Source organism: Pleurodeles waltl, chromosome 4_2 (assembly GCF_031143425.1).
Source record: "Pleurodeles waltl isolate 20211129_DDA chromosome 4_2, aPleWal1.hap1.20221129, whole genome shotgun sequence".
Lineage (NCBI taxonomy): Eukaryota > Metazoa > Chordata > Amphibia > Caudata > Salamandridae > Pleurodeles > Pleurodeles waltl.
This window is the reverse complement of record NC_090443.1, coordinates 558,874,181-558,896,007: the sequence shown is the minus strand read 5'-3', so window position 1 is coordinate 558,896,007 and position 21,827 is coordinate 558,874,181. Positions and strand designations below refer to the sequence as shown.

Sequence of the window (21,827 nt, the reverse complement as noted above, 5' to 3'; positions counted from 1 at the left end):
GTTCGAGGCCCTCCTCCACCCGCAGGCATCCTCCTGCGCCTCATCCCTGGTGGCTAGTGGGCTCACTTGACCCGAGTGCCGCTTCCGCCGTCCCTTAAGTTTGTTTTTCAGCTTTTTTCCGCTTTTCTGCGCCTCGCCGCCGGCGCTTTTTGCCCCATTGTGCCCCCCTGATTGCTGTCTCCCCGATCGTATTTAATCCCAGTATTGTGTCCATATTGTGTTTTTTCCTGCATTTGTGACTGTTTTTGCCCGATTTCTGTGCCTTTCGCCCCTTGTGCGCTCCTCGACCCCAGCCGCTGCTTCCCTGCGGCCCCGCCCCCCTCGCGCCCCCATTTGCCGCTCCCTCCCGCCTCCCGCCTCCCAGCTGCTCCTCCCTCCCCCCTCCCCCCTCCCTTCTTAATGGCTGGCGCTGTGCGTCGCCAGTGAGCGAGTTCGGACCTGGTTCAGGTCCTGAACTCGCCCCTCACGACCGCAGCGCCAACCTGCTGCCTTCTGCCTCTGCCCCACGACCACGCTGCCGTCTGCGTGTTCGAGGCCCTCCTCCACCCGCAGGCATCCTCCTGCGCCTCATCCCTGGTGGCTAGTGGGCTCACTTGACCCGAGTGCCGCTTCCGCCGTCCCGTAAGTTTGTTTTTCAGCTTTTTTCCGCTTTTCTGCGCCTCGCCGCCGGCGCTTTTTGCCCCATTGTGCCCCCCTGATTGCTGTCTCCCCGATCGTATTTAATCCCAGTATTGTGTCCATATTGTGTTTTTTCCTGCATTTGTGACTGTTTTTGCCCGATTTCTGTGCCTTTCGCCCCTTGTGCGCTCCTCGACCCCAGCCGCTGCTTCCCTGCGGCCCCGCCCCCCTCGCGCCCCCATTTGCCGCTCCCTCCCGCCTCCCGCCTCCCAGCTGCTCCTCCCTCCCCCCTCCCTTCTTAATGGCTGGCGCTGCGCGTCGCCAGTGAGCGAGTTCGGACCTGGTTCAGGTCCTGAACTCGCCCCTCACGACCGCAGCGCCAACCTGCTGCCTTCTGCCTCTGCCCCACGACCACGCTGCCGTCTGCGTGTTCGAGGCCCTCCTCCACCCGCAGGCATCCTCCTGCGCCTCATCCCTGGTGGCTAGTGGGCTCACTTGACCCGAGTGCCGCTTCCGCCGTCCCGTAAGTTTGTTTTTCAGCTTTTTTCCGCTTTTCTGCGCCTCGCCGCCGGCGCTTTTTGCCCCATTGTGCCCCCCTGATTGCTGTCTCCCCGATCGTATTTAATCCCAGTATAGTGTCCATATTGTGTTTTTTCCTGCATTTGTGACTGTTTTTGCCCGATTTCTGTGCCTTTCGCCCCTTGTGCGCTCCTCGACCCCAGCCGCTGCTTCCCTGCGGCTTCGCCCCCTCGCGCCCCCATTTGCCGCTCCCTCCCGCCTCCCAGCTGCTCCTCCCTCCCCCCTCCCTTCTTAATGGCTGGCGCTGCGCGTCGCCAGTGAGCGAGTTCGGACCTGGTTCAGGTCCTGAACTCGCCCCTCACGACCGCAGCACCAACCTGCTGCCTTCTGCCTCTGCCCCACGACCACGCTGCCGTCTGCGTGTTCGAGGCCCTCCTCCACCCGCAGGCATCCTCCTGCGCCGCATCCCTGGTGGCTAGTGGGCTCACTTGACCCGAGTGCCGCTTCCGCCGTCCCGTAAGTTTGTTTTTCAGCTTTTTTCCGCTTTTCTGCGCCTCGCCGCCGGCGCTTTTTGCCCCATTGTGCCCCCCTGATTGCTGTCTCCCCGATCGTATTTAATCCCAGTATTGTGTCCATATTGTGTTTTTTCCTGCATTTGTGACTGTTTTTGCCCGATTTCTGTGCCTTTCGCCCCTTGTGCGCTCCTCGACCCAGCCGCTGCTTCCCTGCGGCCCCGCCCCCCTCGCGCCCCCATTTGCCGCTCCCTCCCGCCTCCCGCCTCCCAGCTGCTCCTCCCTCCCCCCTCCCCCCTCCCTTCTTAATGGCTGGCGCTGCGCGTCCGCGCAGCGGACGCGCGCCGCTGGCGCGCCGGAGGCGCGCCAGAGGCAAGCCCGTCTGCGCCCGTCCGCGCCTGTACCGCGCCCAGCGCCACCCCCCCTGGTCCTCGCGCCTCCCGCGCCCACTTCTCGCCGAAGAGCTCTGCGCCCTCAACCGCGGGCCCTCCACTGAATGCTTCCGGGCATCCCCGAAGCTCCTCAAGACCTGGCTCTTCGACCGCTAAACAGCCTCTCCACCCCCCCCCCCCCCACCTCAGCGCCTCGAAACCCTAACGGGTACATAGCGCGCTTTATAAATACTATGATTGATTGATTGATTGATTGGGGAGCTTTCTACCTCCACTCCATTTTTCACCATGCAGGCCTGGTCTTCCAAAATGTAATCCAGGGCCCTTAATGTAGTGTACCATCTACAGGCACACATATACCCAGTGCATGTATACAGCATACACGCTCTGCACTGTACTATCTTCTCCATATACTGTGACTTTCAAAGGCTCACATGCATCAGTCACTTTCATTCAACATGTGTACACTGCCGAGCACTGTATCCTTTATGTGTTGTACCACTCATAGGAACACATATACCCAGCACAAGCACCTTTCATGCATGCACATGCATTTATCCTGCACGCACTCTATTTTCATGTATTGTACCACTGATAGGTACATATACACCTAATAAATGCACTTCTTCTGCACGCACTGCACAGCGCTACATCCTTCAGGTACTGTACCACTCAGGCACATGCCCTTCTATTACATGAGTGCATCTTGTACGCACTACTCAGTACTGCATTATCCCTACATGGCACCCTCCCCAGGCACACATACACCCAGAGCAGATATACCACTTCTGTGCTGATGTAGCCAAAGGTGAGTTAAGCACACAGCAGTCGAACCTTAAAAAGTGAGTTAGCCTGTAAGCCGCTCTCCAGTGACACAGGTTAAAAAAGTACCTGTTCATTCCTACTGATCACTAAACGGTATGCTGCCACCATTGTGCTTCTTAACTCTTGGTGAAGGCAGTAGCCTTCCATCTCTGTGTAGCACTGTGGGTGCCACTCCTAGTCCAACAAGACCGCAATCCTGAGATTGACCACGGTGCACAGGCATGATCCATGTTTGCCAGTGACATCAAAAATCGGTGTTAGGGATCCTGACACCAGCTCAGTTTGGCACTCAGGGCAGGTGTGCACATCCTTTACCATGCAAGGGACCTTTCAATCTCAACAGCTCTTAATATATTTTTCTGAGACCTCTGATATTTCTTTGTATATTTGGGGGAAGAAGCAGTGTAAAACCTCACTAATCTCCTCTGCCTGACACCGTGGCTTTCTCTTGTAATTGCAGTTGGCTCCAATTATTCGCTGAGCGTCTTCTTTAGGCAGATAACTTGCTCCCTGATCTTTCGCCACCCTCAAAATTAGGAATCTTTTGCTTCTGTTCTGCTTGAGGTATAGATGCCAAATACAATTTTGTATCTTTGCCCTTACCACAAAAATAAGAAAGTAATGGATAGAATGCATGAATTAATCTCAGTCACTGGCAATCTCTAATTCCAGACTATCAATTTAACCCACTGTGCTATTCTAGGCAAAGGCCCATTTGATGCAAATCAGTCCTGGTCCAGCTCCAATAGGAACAGTCCAGCCTGAACTGTCAGGCCAGATCCCCTCCAGTTGGGAACACAAGCCACCCCAGACTGGTTTCAACCTACTTAGTTCTCATCAGTAAGGTACAGCTTGAATTCTGTGGCACAGTGAGCACAGGACCCACATTTGGGCATATCCGTTCCATGCTCATTGAGCCATTGAAACCAAGCTGCACATGAGAGAAGAGTCCAATATAAGCCAAAACTAGTCTTGGGTGATCATGTTTTGGCTCAGAGATGACGTAGCTTGGCAGCTTGGGCTGTTCCTATTGGGCCAGGGCCAAGGATGATTTGCATATGATTGAGTCTGATATGAGGTGACATAGTGGTAAAAAATTATGGAATAGATGTGTATTTGTGCAATTGCCAGTGACTGAGAATAATTCAAGTATTCCCTCCATCTCCATTTCTTTTTTGCCACTTGGGACATGATTTAGAGTTTGGAGGAAGGGTTACTCCGTCACAACTGTGAGAGATGCCCCGTCCACCGAAATATAAATCCCATCAGGACTTATATTTCGGTGGACAGGATATCTGTCTCCATTGTGACAGAGTAATCCTTCCGCCAAACTCTAAATCAGGCCCTGGTCCTCAAGCAAGCAAATTTGTTAATACAGTTAATTAGTACTTTTTTAATTGTTTACAAATCGTCTGGTATGTTGTTGAAAGAAATCCACTTGTGATAGATGCAAAATAATTAAATTTTTAGATCTTTCCCTGCTAACCCCCGTGCAAAGCCTCTTACCAAGCCCATCATTTATGCTTTGGGCTAAACACATATTATTGCATAAGATGCTGCACCTTTGCTTATTGTTATGTTTTCCTTGACTGTGTTTTTACGATAGACTAGATTTTTCTTCTCTCATCAAAATAAAAGCAAGAAAGCCCACCTATGAAGTTGGTTGTATTCAACAGTTAACTCTAATCCACTGACACAGGTGCAGAGAGATTTTCATTAGCTAGTTTAACTATAGAATAAAAAAAAAATCTTGAGACAGCTGTAGTAAGAGTATATAAAATGGTATATGTGTTTTTCCTAGTTGTATTTTATCCTGATGATTCTGTATTATTCCGCCCAATCAGGAGCATGTGAACACTTACCCACAGTTGTTTAATTTTAGCTCAATATCTTGGCACCAGCGAAAGGGGTGCCTATATAATCACTAATGAGAAGTCATTCAATTTAGTTACCTCACTAATTAAAGACAATATATTGTTTCCTCCTATTCCACATCGATTCTGCCCTTCTCAGCACAATTCCTTTTTTTCTGTTTAAAGTAATTAAGTATTGGCTGACTCCTCTGTAAGAGAAATACTGTTTGACCCTTACAGGTTATTTTCATTTTGGCAGGCTTCTGCAGCATGACTTCATTAAGCATAGCCTTAAAATAATCTGTCATATCTCATTAACTGTATTTTGTCCAATGTCACATGTGGCAAGTCTGATCTGAAAAGTATAATTCATCTGCGGTAATTTGATTTAACGGTGCTGGTTTCTTATGTAGATGGTTTCATGGCTTGAAGCCATGCAAGTTTGTGATTCTAAGAAACTGGGTTATTGGTTGAGGGGAGTGGAAGCCCCACTTAGGCAAAAACCATAATACTTGTCAGGGTGAACCACAAAACTTATTAATTTAACTTGTGCTGCACCCTCTGGTAGCTTGGCTTTTTTTAGCTCAAAATCTTGGCACCAGCAAAAGGGGTGGCTATATAATCTCCAAAACACTTTAGAAAGATAGTGTATTCTTTAATAAATAAAATGACACCAGAACATCTACCATCTCCTCTAAATCTGGAGAAACTCAAGGTAGCGACCATGGAGGGGTTCCCCCATGCATATAGTCATGAATTTTGGCACATTCCTAGATTTACCATAAGTGGTAGACCTGGGAATGCGTCAAAATGCTATGCCTTCCCAGAGGAGTCATAAAGAGGACAAATATCCTTATTTATCCTCAATGTTTCCACTTTATACATGTGGTGCATTCTGCGGCGCACAAATAAAGAGAAAAACGCCTGAAAGGATAGTTTTTGTATAGGAAACATCAAAGATTTCATCTGCCAGCACCTGGGCTTTCTTGCTGAGAGTCCTCACTTTCCAAATGGTGCCAAATCCAGTTCCTGGGCCTTTGGAAGCGAGTTCTGGTGTCTAGCGCAGCGTCGGCTCGTTAATGCTACCAGAAAGGTAAGGCAACAGTTCCTTACTGCATGGCAGGGGAGATGAGGCATCTGTTCCTTATGGTTGCAGTAGAGATGATGCAGCGTCGGTTAGTGGCGAGGCATTGGTTCCTTATGATCTGGCAGGGTTGTTGAATCTAGCAGGTCAAGACGTGTGGCTTCAATTCGTTGTGTCACAATCACACCCTGGGTTCACAGGTGCTGTGTTGGAGTCGGGTGTCCCAGACGTTGGGGACATGGCACTCAAGACTCATGCTGTGGCTGGACTTCGGAGACGCTTCAACGGTGTCAGGCCTGCAGTGCCGTTCATGGTCATTGCACTCAGCAGGGATCATGATTTCAGTGAAGGCAGCAGTGAGGAGTCGGACAGCGGCGCCAGTTCGGAAGTCCCTCCGGAGTCCATGCACTTGATTTCTTCTTGGTTTCACCAGAACTCGCTTCCAAGTGTCCAGGAACTGGATTTTGCACCACTTGACAAGACAGGACTCCCAGCAAGAAAGCCCAGTTGCTGGCAGATTAAGTCTTTGATGTCCTTGAGTGTTGTAATATGTGGCAAGCTCAGTTCAAGCCCTTGGAGAACCTTGGAAAGCAGGATGTGGAAAGCAAAGTCCAGTCCTTTCATTTCCAGGACAGAAGCAGCAAGCAGCAGGCCAGTACAGCAAAGAAACAGGCAGAGTGGCAGTCCGTCCCTCCTACCACATCTAGGGCCAGATGTAGCAATATTGCAAATTGCGAGTTGCAATTTGCGAGTCCGGGCGACTCGCAAATTGCAACTCGCAATTTGCAATGCAGAACGGTGTCTCAGACACCGTCTGCGAGTCGCTATGGGGTCGCAAAGACCCACCTCATTAATATTAATGAGGTGGGTCGCAAATTGCGGCCCCATAGTGACTATGGGCACTCGCAGATATGGAGGCCTGCTGTAGTCAGCACACCTCCATGTCCGTGACTGCTTCTAAATAAAGCAGTTTTTTTTTTTTTCAAGTGTAGCCCGTTTTCCTTAAAGGAAAACGAGCTGCACTTAAAAAAAAATCCGAAACTTTTTGTTTCGGTATTTTGTCAGGGCAGGTAGTGGTCCCTTGGACCACTACCTGCCCTAAAAAAAAAGAAAAAAATTTGGTCCATTCACAAAGGGGAAGGGGTCCCATGGGGACCCCTTCCAATTTGCGAGTGGAGGACCATCCACTTCAAATGATGGTAACTGCGACTCCATTTGCAACCGCATACGCGGTCGCAAATGGAATTGCATACCACTGCGAGTCGCAAATAGGAAGTGAACACCCCTTCCTATTTGTGAGTCGGAAATGCATTTTGCAAGTCGGTCCTGACTCGCAAAATGCATTTCTGCATTGGAAACTCCGATTTGCGACTCGCAAACTGCAATTTTTGCCGTTTGCGAGTCGCAAATTGTTTCCTACATCTGGCCCCTAGCTCTTCTTCTTCGGAGAATGTCCTCAGTCCAGAAGTGTTCTGAAGTTGTGGTCTCAGAGACCCAATACTCATACTCATTTCTGCCTTTCCAGTAGGCAAACTTCAAGGAAAAGTCTTTGTAGTGCACAATACCCTGTCTTCCCTGCCCTGGGGACAGAAATTGATTTTCTGTGCCTTTCTAGATGATAGATATGCTCAGTGAGGGTCAGAAGAATTGTTGGAACCTTTAGCAAGGTTCAAGGTTGTATCTAAGTATTTCCCAGATAGGAAAAACCATTTACTCTATAAAAAATAAAAATAAATAATAGCCTATCCTGTATATTTGTTAACACTTTTTAAGTCCAGCCCTGTTCACTATATCCTTGGGATGGGTGCTCTCAATGGATGTGACTCCACTAAGAGTACTCATCTAAAAGTAGCAAAAATCATGTGTGCAGCTCCGTCTGTTTTGCCTGTTCTAAAGCAAAATTGAGGCTAATATATATGACTTTTGTGGGAAATTAGTTGTTTAACTGGCTGGCTGTAGACTGAAGTCTTGATGTAAGCTGTGGCCAAGCTCCCACTAAGTCATAAGATATATTTGATATTAAGTAAATTATTTTCTTTCAGTGCTGTCTTTCCTTTGGTACCTTTACACAATCAGCAGTACCTTTCTCAGAAAAAACTGCATGTTGTACATCTAATGAACCACATGCAACAATACATTTAAGTAATAGTTAAATTAAAAATGCCTAATAATTTTCACTAAAAAGGAAACGATATAAAGAATACAATGACACAAAAGTGGAGGTAATCTGATGCACTGATGAACACTTAATGGAAAAAGGAAGCAATTGTAGGTAAAACTCAATATAAGTCTTTATGCAATCGACTGGGATGTAGGCATCATATGAGACCAGTTAGCAATGGAGCAAGATGAGTTAAAGGCTGAAGCTGATCATGGGTAAGATGTATTTATGAGTGGGATTTAGGGACACAGTGCCAACCCCCCAAAGATAATTCATCATACTCTTAACAACTTGAGAAGCCTAGCAGAAAAAAAGTTGGATGACATATTTTTTCCTCATGTTTACACTCCTTGTTCTTGCCCATTTTAAGCTTCTCTAGTCCAGATGTTTTGGTCCTCTATAGGGAACATGTGATTAGAGACTCTTTCCTGATAGTGCAGCATAAACTATATGTGGGCTTACTATACAATATCAATTCTATATTATATAGAGATCATATTTGCACTAATCACTATTACTATTTAGTATGTGTCTTATTGAAGATGTGATCTGTAAATTCCTCCCTTCTGATACTGCCTTTCACTCCTGATCAATCCAACGTTTCCCTTAGCCTTTTGCCTCTCTTCTCCTTCAGTTCAGGCTCTTTGCCTGAAGGTAAATGCATATAGAACAGCAGGTACACCTTTTATTCGATTTCTCCTTTATTACAGTAAAATTACACTGGAGGCAATTACGCAATTTAAAAAAGATTTTAGACAAGATAATTGCAGCTGTACAGTTAAGGATGTACTAAGTTGAGAAGGATGTCGGCTCACAACTTCCTCTAGCTTATTCGTAAACTTCCCAAGCTTTTCCAGGTGTGAAGAATGCCCAGTTTGCCTCCCTGCTCAGTAGCAGGAATTGTTCCTTCTGACACTTGGGAATCTGTTGTCGCCACTAAGTATCTGCGTTGCCCAGAGTCCAGCTCACAGGAATGCGAATCACAGAATATGGCTGCTGAACAGTAGCTGTATTTACCTGGTGCAGCCCAAGAATATAGAAGGCCCTGCAGTTAACGGTTGAATAAACTACCTGTTCTTGGGCTCCCCAAACTGTTCTCATCCCCTGCACCATTTATATTATGTCAGTTACCTGCCTTTTGATGCTTTGCTTCACAGAGACAGGACATCCTGCAGAAGAAAAGTGTCCGCAGCACCTTGTCGGGCTAACTAAAATTTACCTCAGGTGGACTCCTTGAGCTTCAGGTTCCTTCCACAAAATTTACTAAGGATTACATCTTTGCCCAGAATCTAGCACTCATACAATCCAGTGTACTATCTTTCCACCATTCCCTCTGTCGTATTTCTACCTAGGTGTGTAATCTGCACTTCTTTTTTTTACTTGCCAGTCTTAGAGATTTATGTGTTTGACATTTTGATGCATTATATTTTCTGTTTTTCCTGAATGCACTCTAAAACGTAATAAATTACCAATATTCTGCTGTGTAGGAATGAAGAATACAGCTTTATATTTATTCTGAAGTCCTGGGAAAAGGGCTGTAACGCTAGCTCTCCTCAGACTGCTATAACATGCTATATTGCTATACTGACTGGAAATCTTTCCATGATTACCTCTTTTCTAACACTAGGTGTGATCTCTAAGTCAGTGCAAGTTAAATGTCGTCAGCAACTTCTTTTATATCCTATGGTACACTAGTAGTGAGAGGTCCCAAGAGTTCCTTAAAATCACTCTAACACCTCCCGCTGTTGACTCACTTTAAGAGCCCTCTGTGGATCCCACTGAAGGATTGATGGGTATCAGCACAACTCATTAGATCTGAGTGTTTTCTGTGCATATACCTCACCTAGTTCTGCACCCTGCACCCTGCACGTAGATTTCCAATGCCTTCAGTCATTGCCTAGAGGTTTTGGCTCTCAGTGGCCTGAGATCTACCTTCTGTCAGTAAGCAGATGCCTTCTCCTGTCCCCTGCAGCTCCTGAAGAGTATGCATGTGCTTAGCAGGATTTTAAGGCCCCTGACATTGTATGTTCATATGTTAACTTTAGGACTTTGTATCATTTTTGAGTGTGTGTATGAAGTTACAATGTAGGTCATTATTGTCATAGAGGAGCACACTTCTGGGTTTTTATCAGGCATTTATTCTAGGTGGGACATCCCACATCCCCAACATTTCCTTTGTGTGTCAAACATATCTAACATAATGTCTGTAGGTCAAAATTCAAGTAACATAACTTTTGATCATGTTTTTTTAACTAGTGAGGCACCCCAACATAGGGTTGCCTTTTTGCCTCCTACTCGTATGTCATGTTAGATGTATTGTGAAACATAAGGTTTGCATCATTTTGGTATTATCCTCCAGGACGTTCTCTATGGGGCCTCGATATGCCTTTGGGTCAAGCTTAATGTTTCTGATCCGGACTATTGTCTAGATTTAGGTCAGTGACTTGGATGGATTCAGGGTTTGGTCCTGCGGTTTCCACAATGTAGTTCTCAGCTCGATTTGGTGCCTTACAGAGAGAGTTTTGTCTAGCTCTGGAGGTTTTTCTTTAATAGCTTCCTTAGCATGCCAGTGTTCCCAAAATGGTGCATAAATTGGGCAGGAATGAATCACGCAGAGGTGTTGTTTGAAATGTTGAATTACAGGGTAGCTCTTCCTTATGTTCAGTTGCGAGTGCCTTCAGCAAGTTATTGAGCAAGATAATCAGGTGAAAAAGAGAGCTATACCTCCTCCAAGGAGTATCAGCTGCAGATCGTGAGGGTCAGTGGCAATGGAAGGGGTGCGGGACTCAACAGAGACCTCTGACATATGTCCTTTAGTAACTCCTTTATGCTGTGGGGACAAAGCCAGTGTGCTTTTTGTTCCAGAGGATAGTGGCGTGAGCAGGAAGGAGAGCATAGGGAGGCAGCGAGTCCTACAGCCCATCTTGTGGTGGCTTTTCCCTGGTGTCTCATCAGGGAGTTACATTGAATGCCAGCTTACCTGGCTGGCACAAAAGTCATGCTTGATCAGATGGGATCCCCAAAACGCTTCCTGGTGGCCACCTATGGGGAGATCCTCAGGTGCACATCGGTGTGTCACAGAGTAGGCCACTTTTCCAGCTGAACCATGCCTTCATGGTATGGTCTCTACTGAGTGACAGCACAGCCAGCAGTATCATCACAGGGCCCCACCAGGTCACCAACTTGCTTTCTGCAGGTGCTCCCCAGGGGTGGCCATCAGCATTGAAGGTCTGCAAGGCCTCGGCAAGCTATCTCAAGGGCCCGCATGACCTCACCTGTATCAGCCACTTTGTGGGCCCTTTGGTATTGCCAGCAGCGAAGGGCTCTCTCCCAACTCATTTTCAATTAAGGTGAAGTTGGATGCCTAAACCAATGGTCCCCATCCGTCACTTAGATTAGTTTTGCTCTCCAAGTCTTCTGGCAGAGGCTGGAGGAAAGGCAGGTACCTCTCATTGCCATTCCAGATCAGTCTTGATCACTCTTTTTTCCCACACCAGAACCCACCTCAGTTCTAGCCCTCCAGGCTGAGGGCTTCCATCTTGTCAGTGATTGCAGTCCATAGAGAGGCCACTCCAAAAGAACAATGCAGTCTCCTCAGCGTATCCACCCTAATACTGCAGGTAGAGGGTTGTTTATTGCCTCATCACTCCCCAATCAGACAGGTCCTCCTGATGCCATCCCAGGATAGTCTCAATCACTATTTTTTCCCATGCCAGAACCCACCTCAGTTCTATCCCTCCATGCTGAGGGCTTCCATCTTGTCAGTGCCTTGCAGTCCATAGAGAGGGCACTCCAAAAGAACAATGCAGTCTCCTCAGCGTATCCACCCTAATACTGCAGTTAGAGGGTTGTTCATTGCCTCATCACTCCCCAATCAGACAGGTCCTCCTGATGTCATCCCAGGATAGTCTCAATCACTCTTTTTTCCCATGCCAGAACCTGCCTCAGTTCTAGCCCTCCATGCTGAGGGCTTCCATCTTGTCAATGCCTTGCAGTCCATAGAGATGACACTCCAAAGGAACAATGCAGTCTTCTCATCGCTTCCACCGTGATACCGCAGTTAGGGGCTGTTTAATGCATCATTCCTTCCCAGTCCGATGGGTCCTTTATTAGCGTATTAGCGGGGGATTTAGGACTCTAAAGGGTAGACACAGATTTTGGCATCCACCATCTTTGGTTCTTCATCATTCTCCCTCTTCTCACTTTTAAACTGTTCAAATTCTAAGTGACACTATTGTGCATGATAAGGTGCTGCATGTTCTTTTTAGAAAACTATATTATGATAAAGCTGCGGTGGTGTTCGTTCATCATATTAAAACAAGTTATTCACTAATCAATGTTTGTGTCTTCATCCTAAAGATCTAAGATAGACTAATGAAGAAAAAGAAAATCCTGATTTCCTGATCTATACAATTCTGAAGAAAAAGCTAATCTTTCATCGTATGTCCACATCCTGGGAGCTGAAGCCACGAACATCCGAGCAGGGTCCAGTTGTTGCCTCAACAGATTCTTCTAAAGACGCAAATGTGTTGCTGTTGAAACCACATTCAAATGTTTTTATATGAAAAAAGTTGGAGGTATAAACTTGTAAATGAGCTGATAGTTACAACTGGACATTGTCTCTTCAATTAGCTATTAAGCTCCTACTCATATTTTTCATTTGTCTGTGTCACCAAATAAACATGTATACACTATGCAGTGTTTGTTTTTCTGAAATGAGATGTTCACTGAAATATACTAAATATAACTGTAACTGTCCCTCTCACAGGTGAGTGAAAGAGAGCATACTAGGTCAGGTCAGAGGTGAGAGTCTGTATTAAAAGGTTGAAAGTGCTATGTACAGAGCCAGGAGGATTTGGACTAGCTGTAGGTTTCCAATAGGAGCAGGAGGATGAAGGAAAGACTGGGAAACTGATACCTTCAACATCCACTCTGTGAGTTTGAGTGCTGAGGTGTGTCTGGGGGTGGGGGCGCAGTGCTTTTTAATGAGTGAGCCAGTCTTTGGGGATGTTCTAGCTGAGGGGATATAATGTTATAGTACTATCTTTCAATATAATATCCCAGGGCAGAGCCATGCAAAGTGGGGATACTTCTGGGGTTTCACAGGTTCAATGACTTCCAATAGTTGTAAAGACGAGTACTAGTTTCTCTGAGCCAGAGGGGATTACCTGTTCCCCACCACTCTAGAAGCACCGAAGAGTCCATAGTGTAGACAGTGGCACAGAACAACAGGTCTGGGAAGAGGATCATTAGTTTTCTACATGTTCAGCTACCTAGTAGGTCTGCTACCAGCACAGTTCCATTGCTGGACATTTCAGAGTCTACGCCAAAATAAGTTTGCCATTTGGATGTTCCTTCTCCAGTAGCAGCATGCCCATTAGTGGAAGCGTAGTCCCTACTGTGGTTACTTCTTATGGCTCAGTAGCAGAACGTCCGCCAGTGCCTTAATGGACCACAAGCCGTGTGAGAATCCATAGTGTAGGGATTGTATGTAATGTTTAGCTAGATTAATTTACAGGAAGAAATGAGGCAAGGAAACTTTCCACGTATTCCACAGAGCCAATCACTATTTTTGTAAGATTTTACTCCTACATTATGGTTGACCCAGTTGGTTAATACTTCGATCGTTCACAAGCCTTTGGATCTAAGGTGTAGGGCACTGTATAGAGGCTTACTAACGAACAAGAACACTCTGTAGGCAAGTCTCCCCTGGGATCTGACCATTCCTTATTTCCCTGCATGAGGTCAAAAACATCAAAGGTGAATAAGTGGCTAGATATTCCTTTGTGTGAATGTCTTTGTGGTAGGATACAAAATTAGTGGAATGGTCTGAATGAGATGTATCTTTGTGGAAGGACTTCCCTTCATATGGTTGCCACTCCTGTACATTATATAAGAAGCTGTGTGACACATAGATGTAATACATTCAATGTAATTCTCTAATTTATGTGAGAATTGAAAAATCGTTGTTTTTAAAACAAAGTGGAGTCATTGTATATTCTTTGCGTTTCCTCCTGGCAAATGATACAGGTCAGACTATGGGTCTCATTACGAGTCTGGCCATCACTAGACCGCCAGACTTGTGGATGCCAGTCGGACTGCAGCCAATGCAGCGGTCTGATCGCTTCATCACAACCCTGGTAATCGGACTGCCAGCTCCACCATGATCGGAGATCTTGGCGCTCTGGAGGTGGTGGCAGTCCTATTCCACCAGGGAAGCGCTGCAAGCAACGATGTCCTGGAAAATACAATCCCTATCTCTGCCAGCAGTTCCATGGCGGTACAACTGCCATGAAAAGACTGGTGGAGAATGGGTGCAGGGGGCCCTGGGGGGGGGGGGCTGCACGGCCCATGCCCTTTTCATGGGCAGTGCAGGGGCCCCTCTGGCGAGCACCATTGCAGTGTTCACTGGGTGCTGGTGCATCCTACACTGCAGCACTGCTGCCGGCTTAATTACGAGCCAGAGACAATGCTGTAGGCTGTTTCCCGCTAGGCCAGCGGACAGAAAATCAGGTTTCCACCCGCTGTCCTAGCAGGAAACTCTTAATGGGGCCGGCGGGGAGGTAGCCTGTGTGGCAGCAATCTTCCTGTCAGAAGTTCGGCGGGCGGTGAAAACCATCTGCCGAACTCATTATGAGTCCCTATGTAAGTGAGACATTAGTACACTATGGCCCTGATTTAGATGTTGGAGGTTGCACCGCCAAGCCGCGTCGGGCACGGACCAAATACAGTCACGGCAACGGTCTTCCGCCCGCTAGCGGTCTAATGACGGCGATTCACGAAGTATGTGAATCTATGGACATCGTATAATGGCAGGGGCTATGGAAGAGAGGTAAGTGACACACACAAACACACACTCTCTACCTTAGACATAGGTGAACTCCCACACTACACAACACAGGCACACAGTTACCCATTGCCATTCTGACAGAACACAACCCGTACATTCTGAAAATACATGTTGACATACATCCATGACACAACATACACACACCATTGGCACTGCACCCACACACGACCCAACCATGATAAACAACACAATTACACACACACAGCTACACAAACACACTCATACACACTTGCTCCCCACCTCAACCACCCAATCGCATTGCAATTACACATACATGTATTGACTCACAATCACAACTCATAGCACAGCATGACAGGTACAGGTATCCTGGCACTGTGCACACATTAACTTGGCTGGCAGGTGAGAATGTACCTGCATTGTGGTGTCAACATTCATTTGCCATTGAGTACTGGAACCATAATGACAGTTGTGTTTATGTGCGATTTGTGTTGTATGCCAGTGTGTCCCACTCATGTCCGTGACATATGCAGGTCTCAGCACAAAAAAAAAAAATTACTGTGACATGAATATATCTCCAGTGTCCCCACATCCTGTGCAGTGCCCTCTCAACGTACACCGGCAATGTGGTGTCCCTACCTTGTAGTCCGTCGATGGGGGTTGTCCTGTTTTCTCCGTGGTTCGATGCAAGCGGCGATGGCAGGTCTTGTCCAGTCGTGTCCATTAGGTCTTGTCCAGTCAAACATGGGTAGGGGGAGTGAAAATAATGTGGGTTTTCACCTCCTTTCTCCTCCAAAAGGCCAAACTAAGGAGTGAAAGTTGGAATGACACTTTTTTCTTGGTAGTAAGGAACATCTAAATCTGCACTGCGGGAAGGCTGGCAGCGGTCCCGCCAGCATCCACTTTTCCCGTTCCCGCCATCCATGTGGGCGGTCTTTCTTGGCGGAGACGATCTTTCGAATGCGGTCTTTCATCTATGGGGCTGCCAACATCTCAACACTGCGGTCCTCCCTGCCAAAGTCAACAGCGGGACTGTTACTACCAACATATAAATCATGCCCTAAGTACACGCAGCACAGTGCTTATCTGCACACCAGAGGCACCTACTAGGATAGGCAAACTGTGTGAGTTTGCACTATCACTAAGGTAATTCTGGGAGCTGCTAACAGGTGCATTGCACCCTTCTGTGCAATCCCGTAACTTTTCCAACTCTCACGAACTACTTTCATTCACTTGTCAATTTTCACCTATTCATTATAGTTTTTTGGGGTCCAAGCATGTCCCACTCATGAGCCAACCAGCCCATCTACCAAGCAAACTGCTCCACATTATATTAAATGCAAAAGATAATGTAAAATGCAAAAAATATCAAAAATTATATATAAAATTGTCTTTGCACTCCTGTGGAAGTAAGTGCCAAAAAATAGAGGACAGCCTAAGAATAAATAATAGAATGTTTTCATTTTTGGTGATCATTTAGAAATGTCCTGGCTTCAGTAACAGTTAAGATGCTCCTTTCCATGACAATAGCGACTACCTCGAGTGGGCTAGAGCTTTTTGAGTCATATCTTCATTGCGTACTTTGCAGAACTCAAAATAACCCTTCCCAAGAAATACCTATAAATATTCAAATACGTGGATTCACACCATTCATACTTACTTTAAAAAAACATATTAAATCCATCTAAACCCTTTGCCTCAGTCCAAAACTGCTGATGGCGCATGACTATTTCATTGTTTAAAGCTTCTGGAGTTATTGCACAGACAGGTATATTGTACAAGGCCCTCGATTGCATGATCCATGCCCAAGGCTTCCTCAAAGTATATGTGAACTCATACTGCAATCCAGAGTAGATAGCAGAGAAATAGAATAGCTAACCTAAAGACATGAACATGTTAAGGAGCCACTATTGCAATGGTCAAAGCCTCCTTTACACCTGCGATACATACTTTAATTCACATGCCATATGCATTGCTAATGGCCTCACAATATATATAACAATAAAAAAATAACTTTATACCATATCTTCAAACTTCAAAACACCCACAGAGAGGTCATCCACAGTGTTGTCATTCACAGTGTTAATGATAAGGTAAAATGTCATGTACCTAGTGACATCATTTATAGCATTTGCGAAGTCATCTGTCATCATGGGTAAAGTCTTGAAAACTCAATTTGGTGTGTGACTTTTGGTTGGTATGGCATGTGTGCGAACTATGGTTTATAGAGCTAACCATAAGTGCAGACTTTCGTGTTGTTATGGTTAGGTCTGAGTTTCTACTGAAAAGCCTTTTTTGTTTTCTTAATAACTTTGGCAAGTTTGACAAATGAACACAAACCTTTCCAAAAAGAAATTCATCTGAGCATGGCATGCTTTGTGTAGATAAGCCGGGGGGGGAATAGAGAGGAGGGGTAAAAAAGTGACTTATCTTATTTTAACACCCATAGAATTATTTGCTGTCCTCCACAGAAACAAAATACTTAATGGAATTACATTGAACTTGGCATGAAACTAAACGTTTACTCAATGAAGTGTTGTTGCTTGGTTTCATTCCTTTCAGAAGCTGTTGGTAAATTAGTCTTAGAAATGTGTTGGGAAGGTTTTGAAGGGTAAAAATGTTAAATATACCTGGACTGTTAGTCAGAGTGATATGTTGTTTTAAGCATAATATGGCCTGAAATTACGTTTTCTAGACTCTCTGGCAAAAGTGCATATTAATGCCTTGAGAAAGGAACCCTGGTGGACTGTAACCCACACACCTTCTGTGTATTACATGAGGATACTGCGTTCTGAGCAATGATCAGTCCTATGAAACTCACAGGAGAACTTCTTACGCGTTGGTTCCAAATCTCTATGAATAGACACACTCAAGAATATACACTACAAATATATTTTATGATATAATTAAAATCAGCATCTTTTTCTAGTGCAAATGATGGGTATAGTTGTAATTATAAATGTAAATAAAGTAGTGACAATGAAAAAGACTAACAAAATATTAGAAAAATTGCAACATTTTTCCAAATTTCCTTCAAGGAAAGATGGAACCAGTCACTCTTCTCCAACTGCTCCCAACTTACCCCTAGCAAAGCAGTCTCAGCACTTTTAGGGCCTGTATGTGTTTCTAAGGTAACCTTAGCTAAACAGACAAATTGTTCTGTATTGAACCAGCCAGTCTCTATCTATGCACTCAGCAAGTAATGACATCCCCCAGCAAGATGATAAGGCAAGGCTGGCTCCAAGAGGCCTTCCTGACCCCTTTCTGAAGGATATGTACAACAGGGCCTGCTTGAACGAAATCTCCCAGGGAGCCAAAGAGGTTCTTCCCAGCCTTCAATTTATCTTTACCCAGCATTAATACACTTTTCTTATTATTTTATTAAAAGGGCAAGCATTACAGTGAATAATGTCAAATGCAAGAATTAAGCTTGGCAAACCACCAGTTAATTCTGAAAGGCTTTATAAATTATGAGAATACATATATGAATAATGAGGCACTAACAAACTAAAATAAAGCAAATGTTATTTGTTTTGTGCAAACAATACTAAATGTTGCATGGGATGATAAATGAGAAATATCCACTAATATAAATTAATTTATTAAATAAATGAAATGTAATGGGTTATACATGGGAGGACAGAAATGCAAAGGATACATCATGCTGATGGTCTGCAGAGTAAGGTTCAGAGATTTGCAACAGACTGAATTAAAAAATACTGAAATGTAATTGAATGCTGGAGCCCCGAAACCTCTGCTTGTCTGGCTACAACTCTGAAAATTGCACTGTGGCCTCCATTATAAGATTCTGGGCTCAGTCTCTGTGTCCTGGCAAAAATTAGCCAATGCTCTATAATGGGGCAGAGGGAACATTCTTTGGCTCCCTGGCTGAGGTGGAGGACCAAAGGGACCCATAGAGGTTAAAGTAAAAAAAATGTAGATTTTGCCATAGGAATTGCAACCCCCCAATGCAGGGTTTGCAGACTTCAGCAAGACCTTGATGTTCACAAACTCAGGCTATGGGCCCACAGTCTCACAGCAAGGGGTCTTGGACCCTTAGTGGGCATTGTGTGTGGTTCACAGCCTGAGTACTGAGTTCTTGAAATTTGCAGGAGTTTAGATACGATTTCACAAGTCTGCAAGACTTTGCAAACATGTGGCGTGTTCAGAGTTTCCCTAAAATTTCTGCATAGTAATGAATATTCAACCAAAAAAAATGGGGTCAGCCTCCACTTGGTCAGAAAATACCATTTATGTTAGAAGTTGGTAAACCTTAGTGGATTGGGAAACGACCTTCAGTTGAGTGCAGCAAAAACTTGGTTTGTTCTAGGGAGTGGGGTGCACTATGGGAAGGCCATGTGGCCCACTCTACTTCATTGAGCATGTCTGCTGCACATTTGCTCACTGCATTTTGAATGTACTTCGAACAATGTGGTGATGGCATCACCTTAACTTGGGAATTTTACGACTTTTTCGTTTTTACAGTGCAACCACTGTTAATATATTACTGAACCTTAACACACTTTCAATTGGCATGCAAGTCCTATGTACAGCACTTCATGGGTGGCCAACATCCACAGCGGATGCTGAATGCGGGGCCTGACCATCCATTTCAAAATCACACATCGAAAGCACCAAATCATCACAACAAGCTCAACTGCCTTGCTAGTAAATTCTAACCTTATTTCATTTAGCCACATATGAAACCATGCTTGTATGTCTCTGACATTGGTAACCCGGTATTAGGTTCCAACCACTAAAACCATACATTGATTTTTTCCAACTTTTTCTAGCTGGTTTTGAGTGGAAGAACTCCAAACCCTTTAGTAACACTAGGCAGTTAAAAACCTCACTGAAACCAGAATACACATCCCAATCTACCCTTTCAGATGAAACTTGTAAAAGAAAACCCTGGGCTATGTAGTTGTGCCTTGAACAGAAGATTTTGCTACCAAGTCCTCAATTATCTTCCATAACATTCAAGTGCAAGAAACACCCACAACTACCAAATAATAGGCTTTAGCAAGGTGCACAAAGCATTTGTAAGTTGTAAATGTTCTGATTTGGAGTTTCGGACTGCAAAAATGCTGTTTTGCAATGTACTAAAGCTATTTTAGGAGATAATGGGCATCATGTACTAATGGTGTTGGCATTTGCAAACCCTCTGATTCAGTAAATCGAAGGAATTACGAATGCTAAACTCTTTTAATAAGTACAAAGCCTCTGGAAACCATTAGAAATGAGCATTTGGAAGGGATGTGGAACTCCCTCCAAGTTCACCTACGACAGACCCAGGACCTCCTGACCTTCAGGAAACTCTGCAAGACCTGGCTATTCGAGCAGTAGCTGCCCCTTCCCCCCCTTCAGCGCCTTGAGACCCTAACGGGTGAGTAGTGCGCTTTACAAATTGATTGATTGATGTGTTAAAATCATCCCTTCAAATAGCAATTCTTTAAGGTATGTATTAATGTTTTACAACTGAAATCTGGTCACAAAACATCCATATTTTACCACCATCTTAAAGGAGGTGGAAACCCATTTGCAAATGGGAAGGGCTTCTCAAGGGATCCTCACAAATGCTCACAAAAACATTTTTGGAGTAGGTAGTGATCCATGAACCACTGCCTACTATTAGAAAATGTTTGTAAAATATTTAGTTTTTTTAAACACATCCCAATTTCCATTTAGGCTGCTTTAAACAAAAACATTGCTCATTGAAAAAGCAATCCTAGACATGGTGGTCTGCTGACCCCAGCAGGTCACCTTACCTGTGAATGATGCCAATCATAGTGGGTCGCAATTTGTGACCTACCTCATTACCATTTATGAGATATTCATAGAATTTATGAGGTAGGCCGAATTGCAATCCACTACAATTTTATATTTTGTGAACCAACCTTTTAAAACAAAATACAAATGTGTTCGGTAAAAGTGGGTGTGCCAATTGCAACCACTTTTACTGAAAGAACTTTTGTAAATGAGACCCACTATTTTTTTACAGGGTCCTGAAATGGATTTAAAGGGATAAGGAATCACTATTTGGAGGAGACGTGTTGTAGGGTCCCTTCCAATATCAATTCCATTCCATAAGTATCAGTTATTTGGGCCCGAAAAAATCATTATAAACCACAGAAAAATAACTGACCCTAGGTTGAGGTGCCTGCCTATTCGATAAAGGGAAGGTGTTCATTGCAAATGTTAAAAAAAAAGTTGTTAGCGAGTAGGCAGTCATCTATTAAGCATTGCTAACTCTCAAACAAGCTATTAAAAAAGTAAACTTTACTTTTTAATTGCAGTTCCATTTCTTTTAATAAAAACGTTTACTTTATTGAACACCAGTCACAAATAATGGTGGTCTGCTGACATTTGCAGGCTGCCATCTTTGTGATTGTGATAAATCGGATTTAGTCACAATTTTCAACCTGGATAATGAATGTTATTTAGCAAGGTAATTGTACATATGGCGGTGCGTAAAAATAGTTAGCGGGCTCGGTTGCATATTGCACCAGTATTTTGTGACCAGTAAACAGTACTTCTGGCCTGAAAGAAAAAGTTCTGTGTCACGGGTGAAAACCACCATTTACAATAATGTCTTAACACTGGCATATATAATTTCTCTAGAAGACATACTGGCCCTCATTTTGACTTTGGCGGTCTCTGAGCGAGACTGCCGAAGCCACCGGTGCCAGAAGACCGCCAGTGCTGACGGTCTTCCGCCCGCCGTATAATGAGTACTGCCGGATTTCCATCACACTTTGGGTGGATATCCAGCAGTAGCCATGTGGATGGGCAGTGGCGCACAGGTGTTGCTACCACCTGCACCGCCCCACCAGAAGGATGTCGCCAGCTGTACCATTGATACGGCCTGGCGGTGTCCTGATGGTGGGGTGCTGCTGGCGGAAGCAGGGCCCTTTCCCGTTCCTTGCCAGACAAGATAAGTCGGGCGTCCAACAAGGGTTGGAGGTGGGAGGGTGGGGGGTGTTGTGTGTGCATGAGAGTGTGGTGTCTGCATGTGTGTATGCAAGAGTGTGTGCATGTGTGAATGCGACTGTGTG

At 45.1% G+C, this 21,827-nt stretch overlaps 1 protein-coding gene across 1 annotated transcript in view; it reads left to right on the top strand.

Moving 5' to 3' along the window:
* The window catches only part of LOC138293099 (complement factor H-like), a 639,206-nt gene extending 626,548 nt beyond the window's left edge, over nucleotides 1–12,658 (top strand). Inside the window, exon 25 of the mRNA XM_069232111.1 lies at nucleotides 12,324–12,658. Within this exon, the coding sequence (XP_069088212.1) occupies nucleotides 12,324–12,329 (6 nt within the window). The 3' untranslated portion in view covers nucleotides 12,330–12,658. The remainder of the gene's footprint in view (nucleotides 1–12,323) is intronic.
* The last annotated feature ends 9,169 nt before the right edge of the window (nucleotides 12,659–21,827 follow it).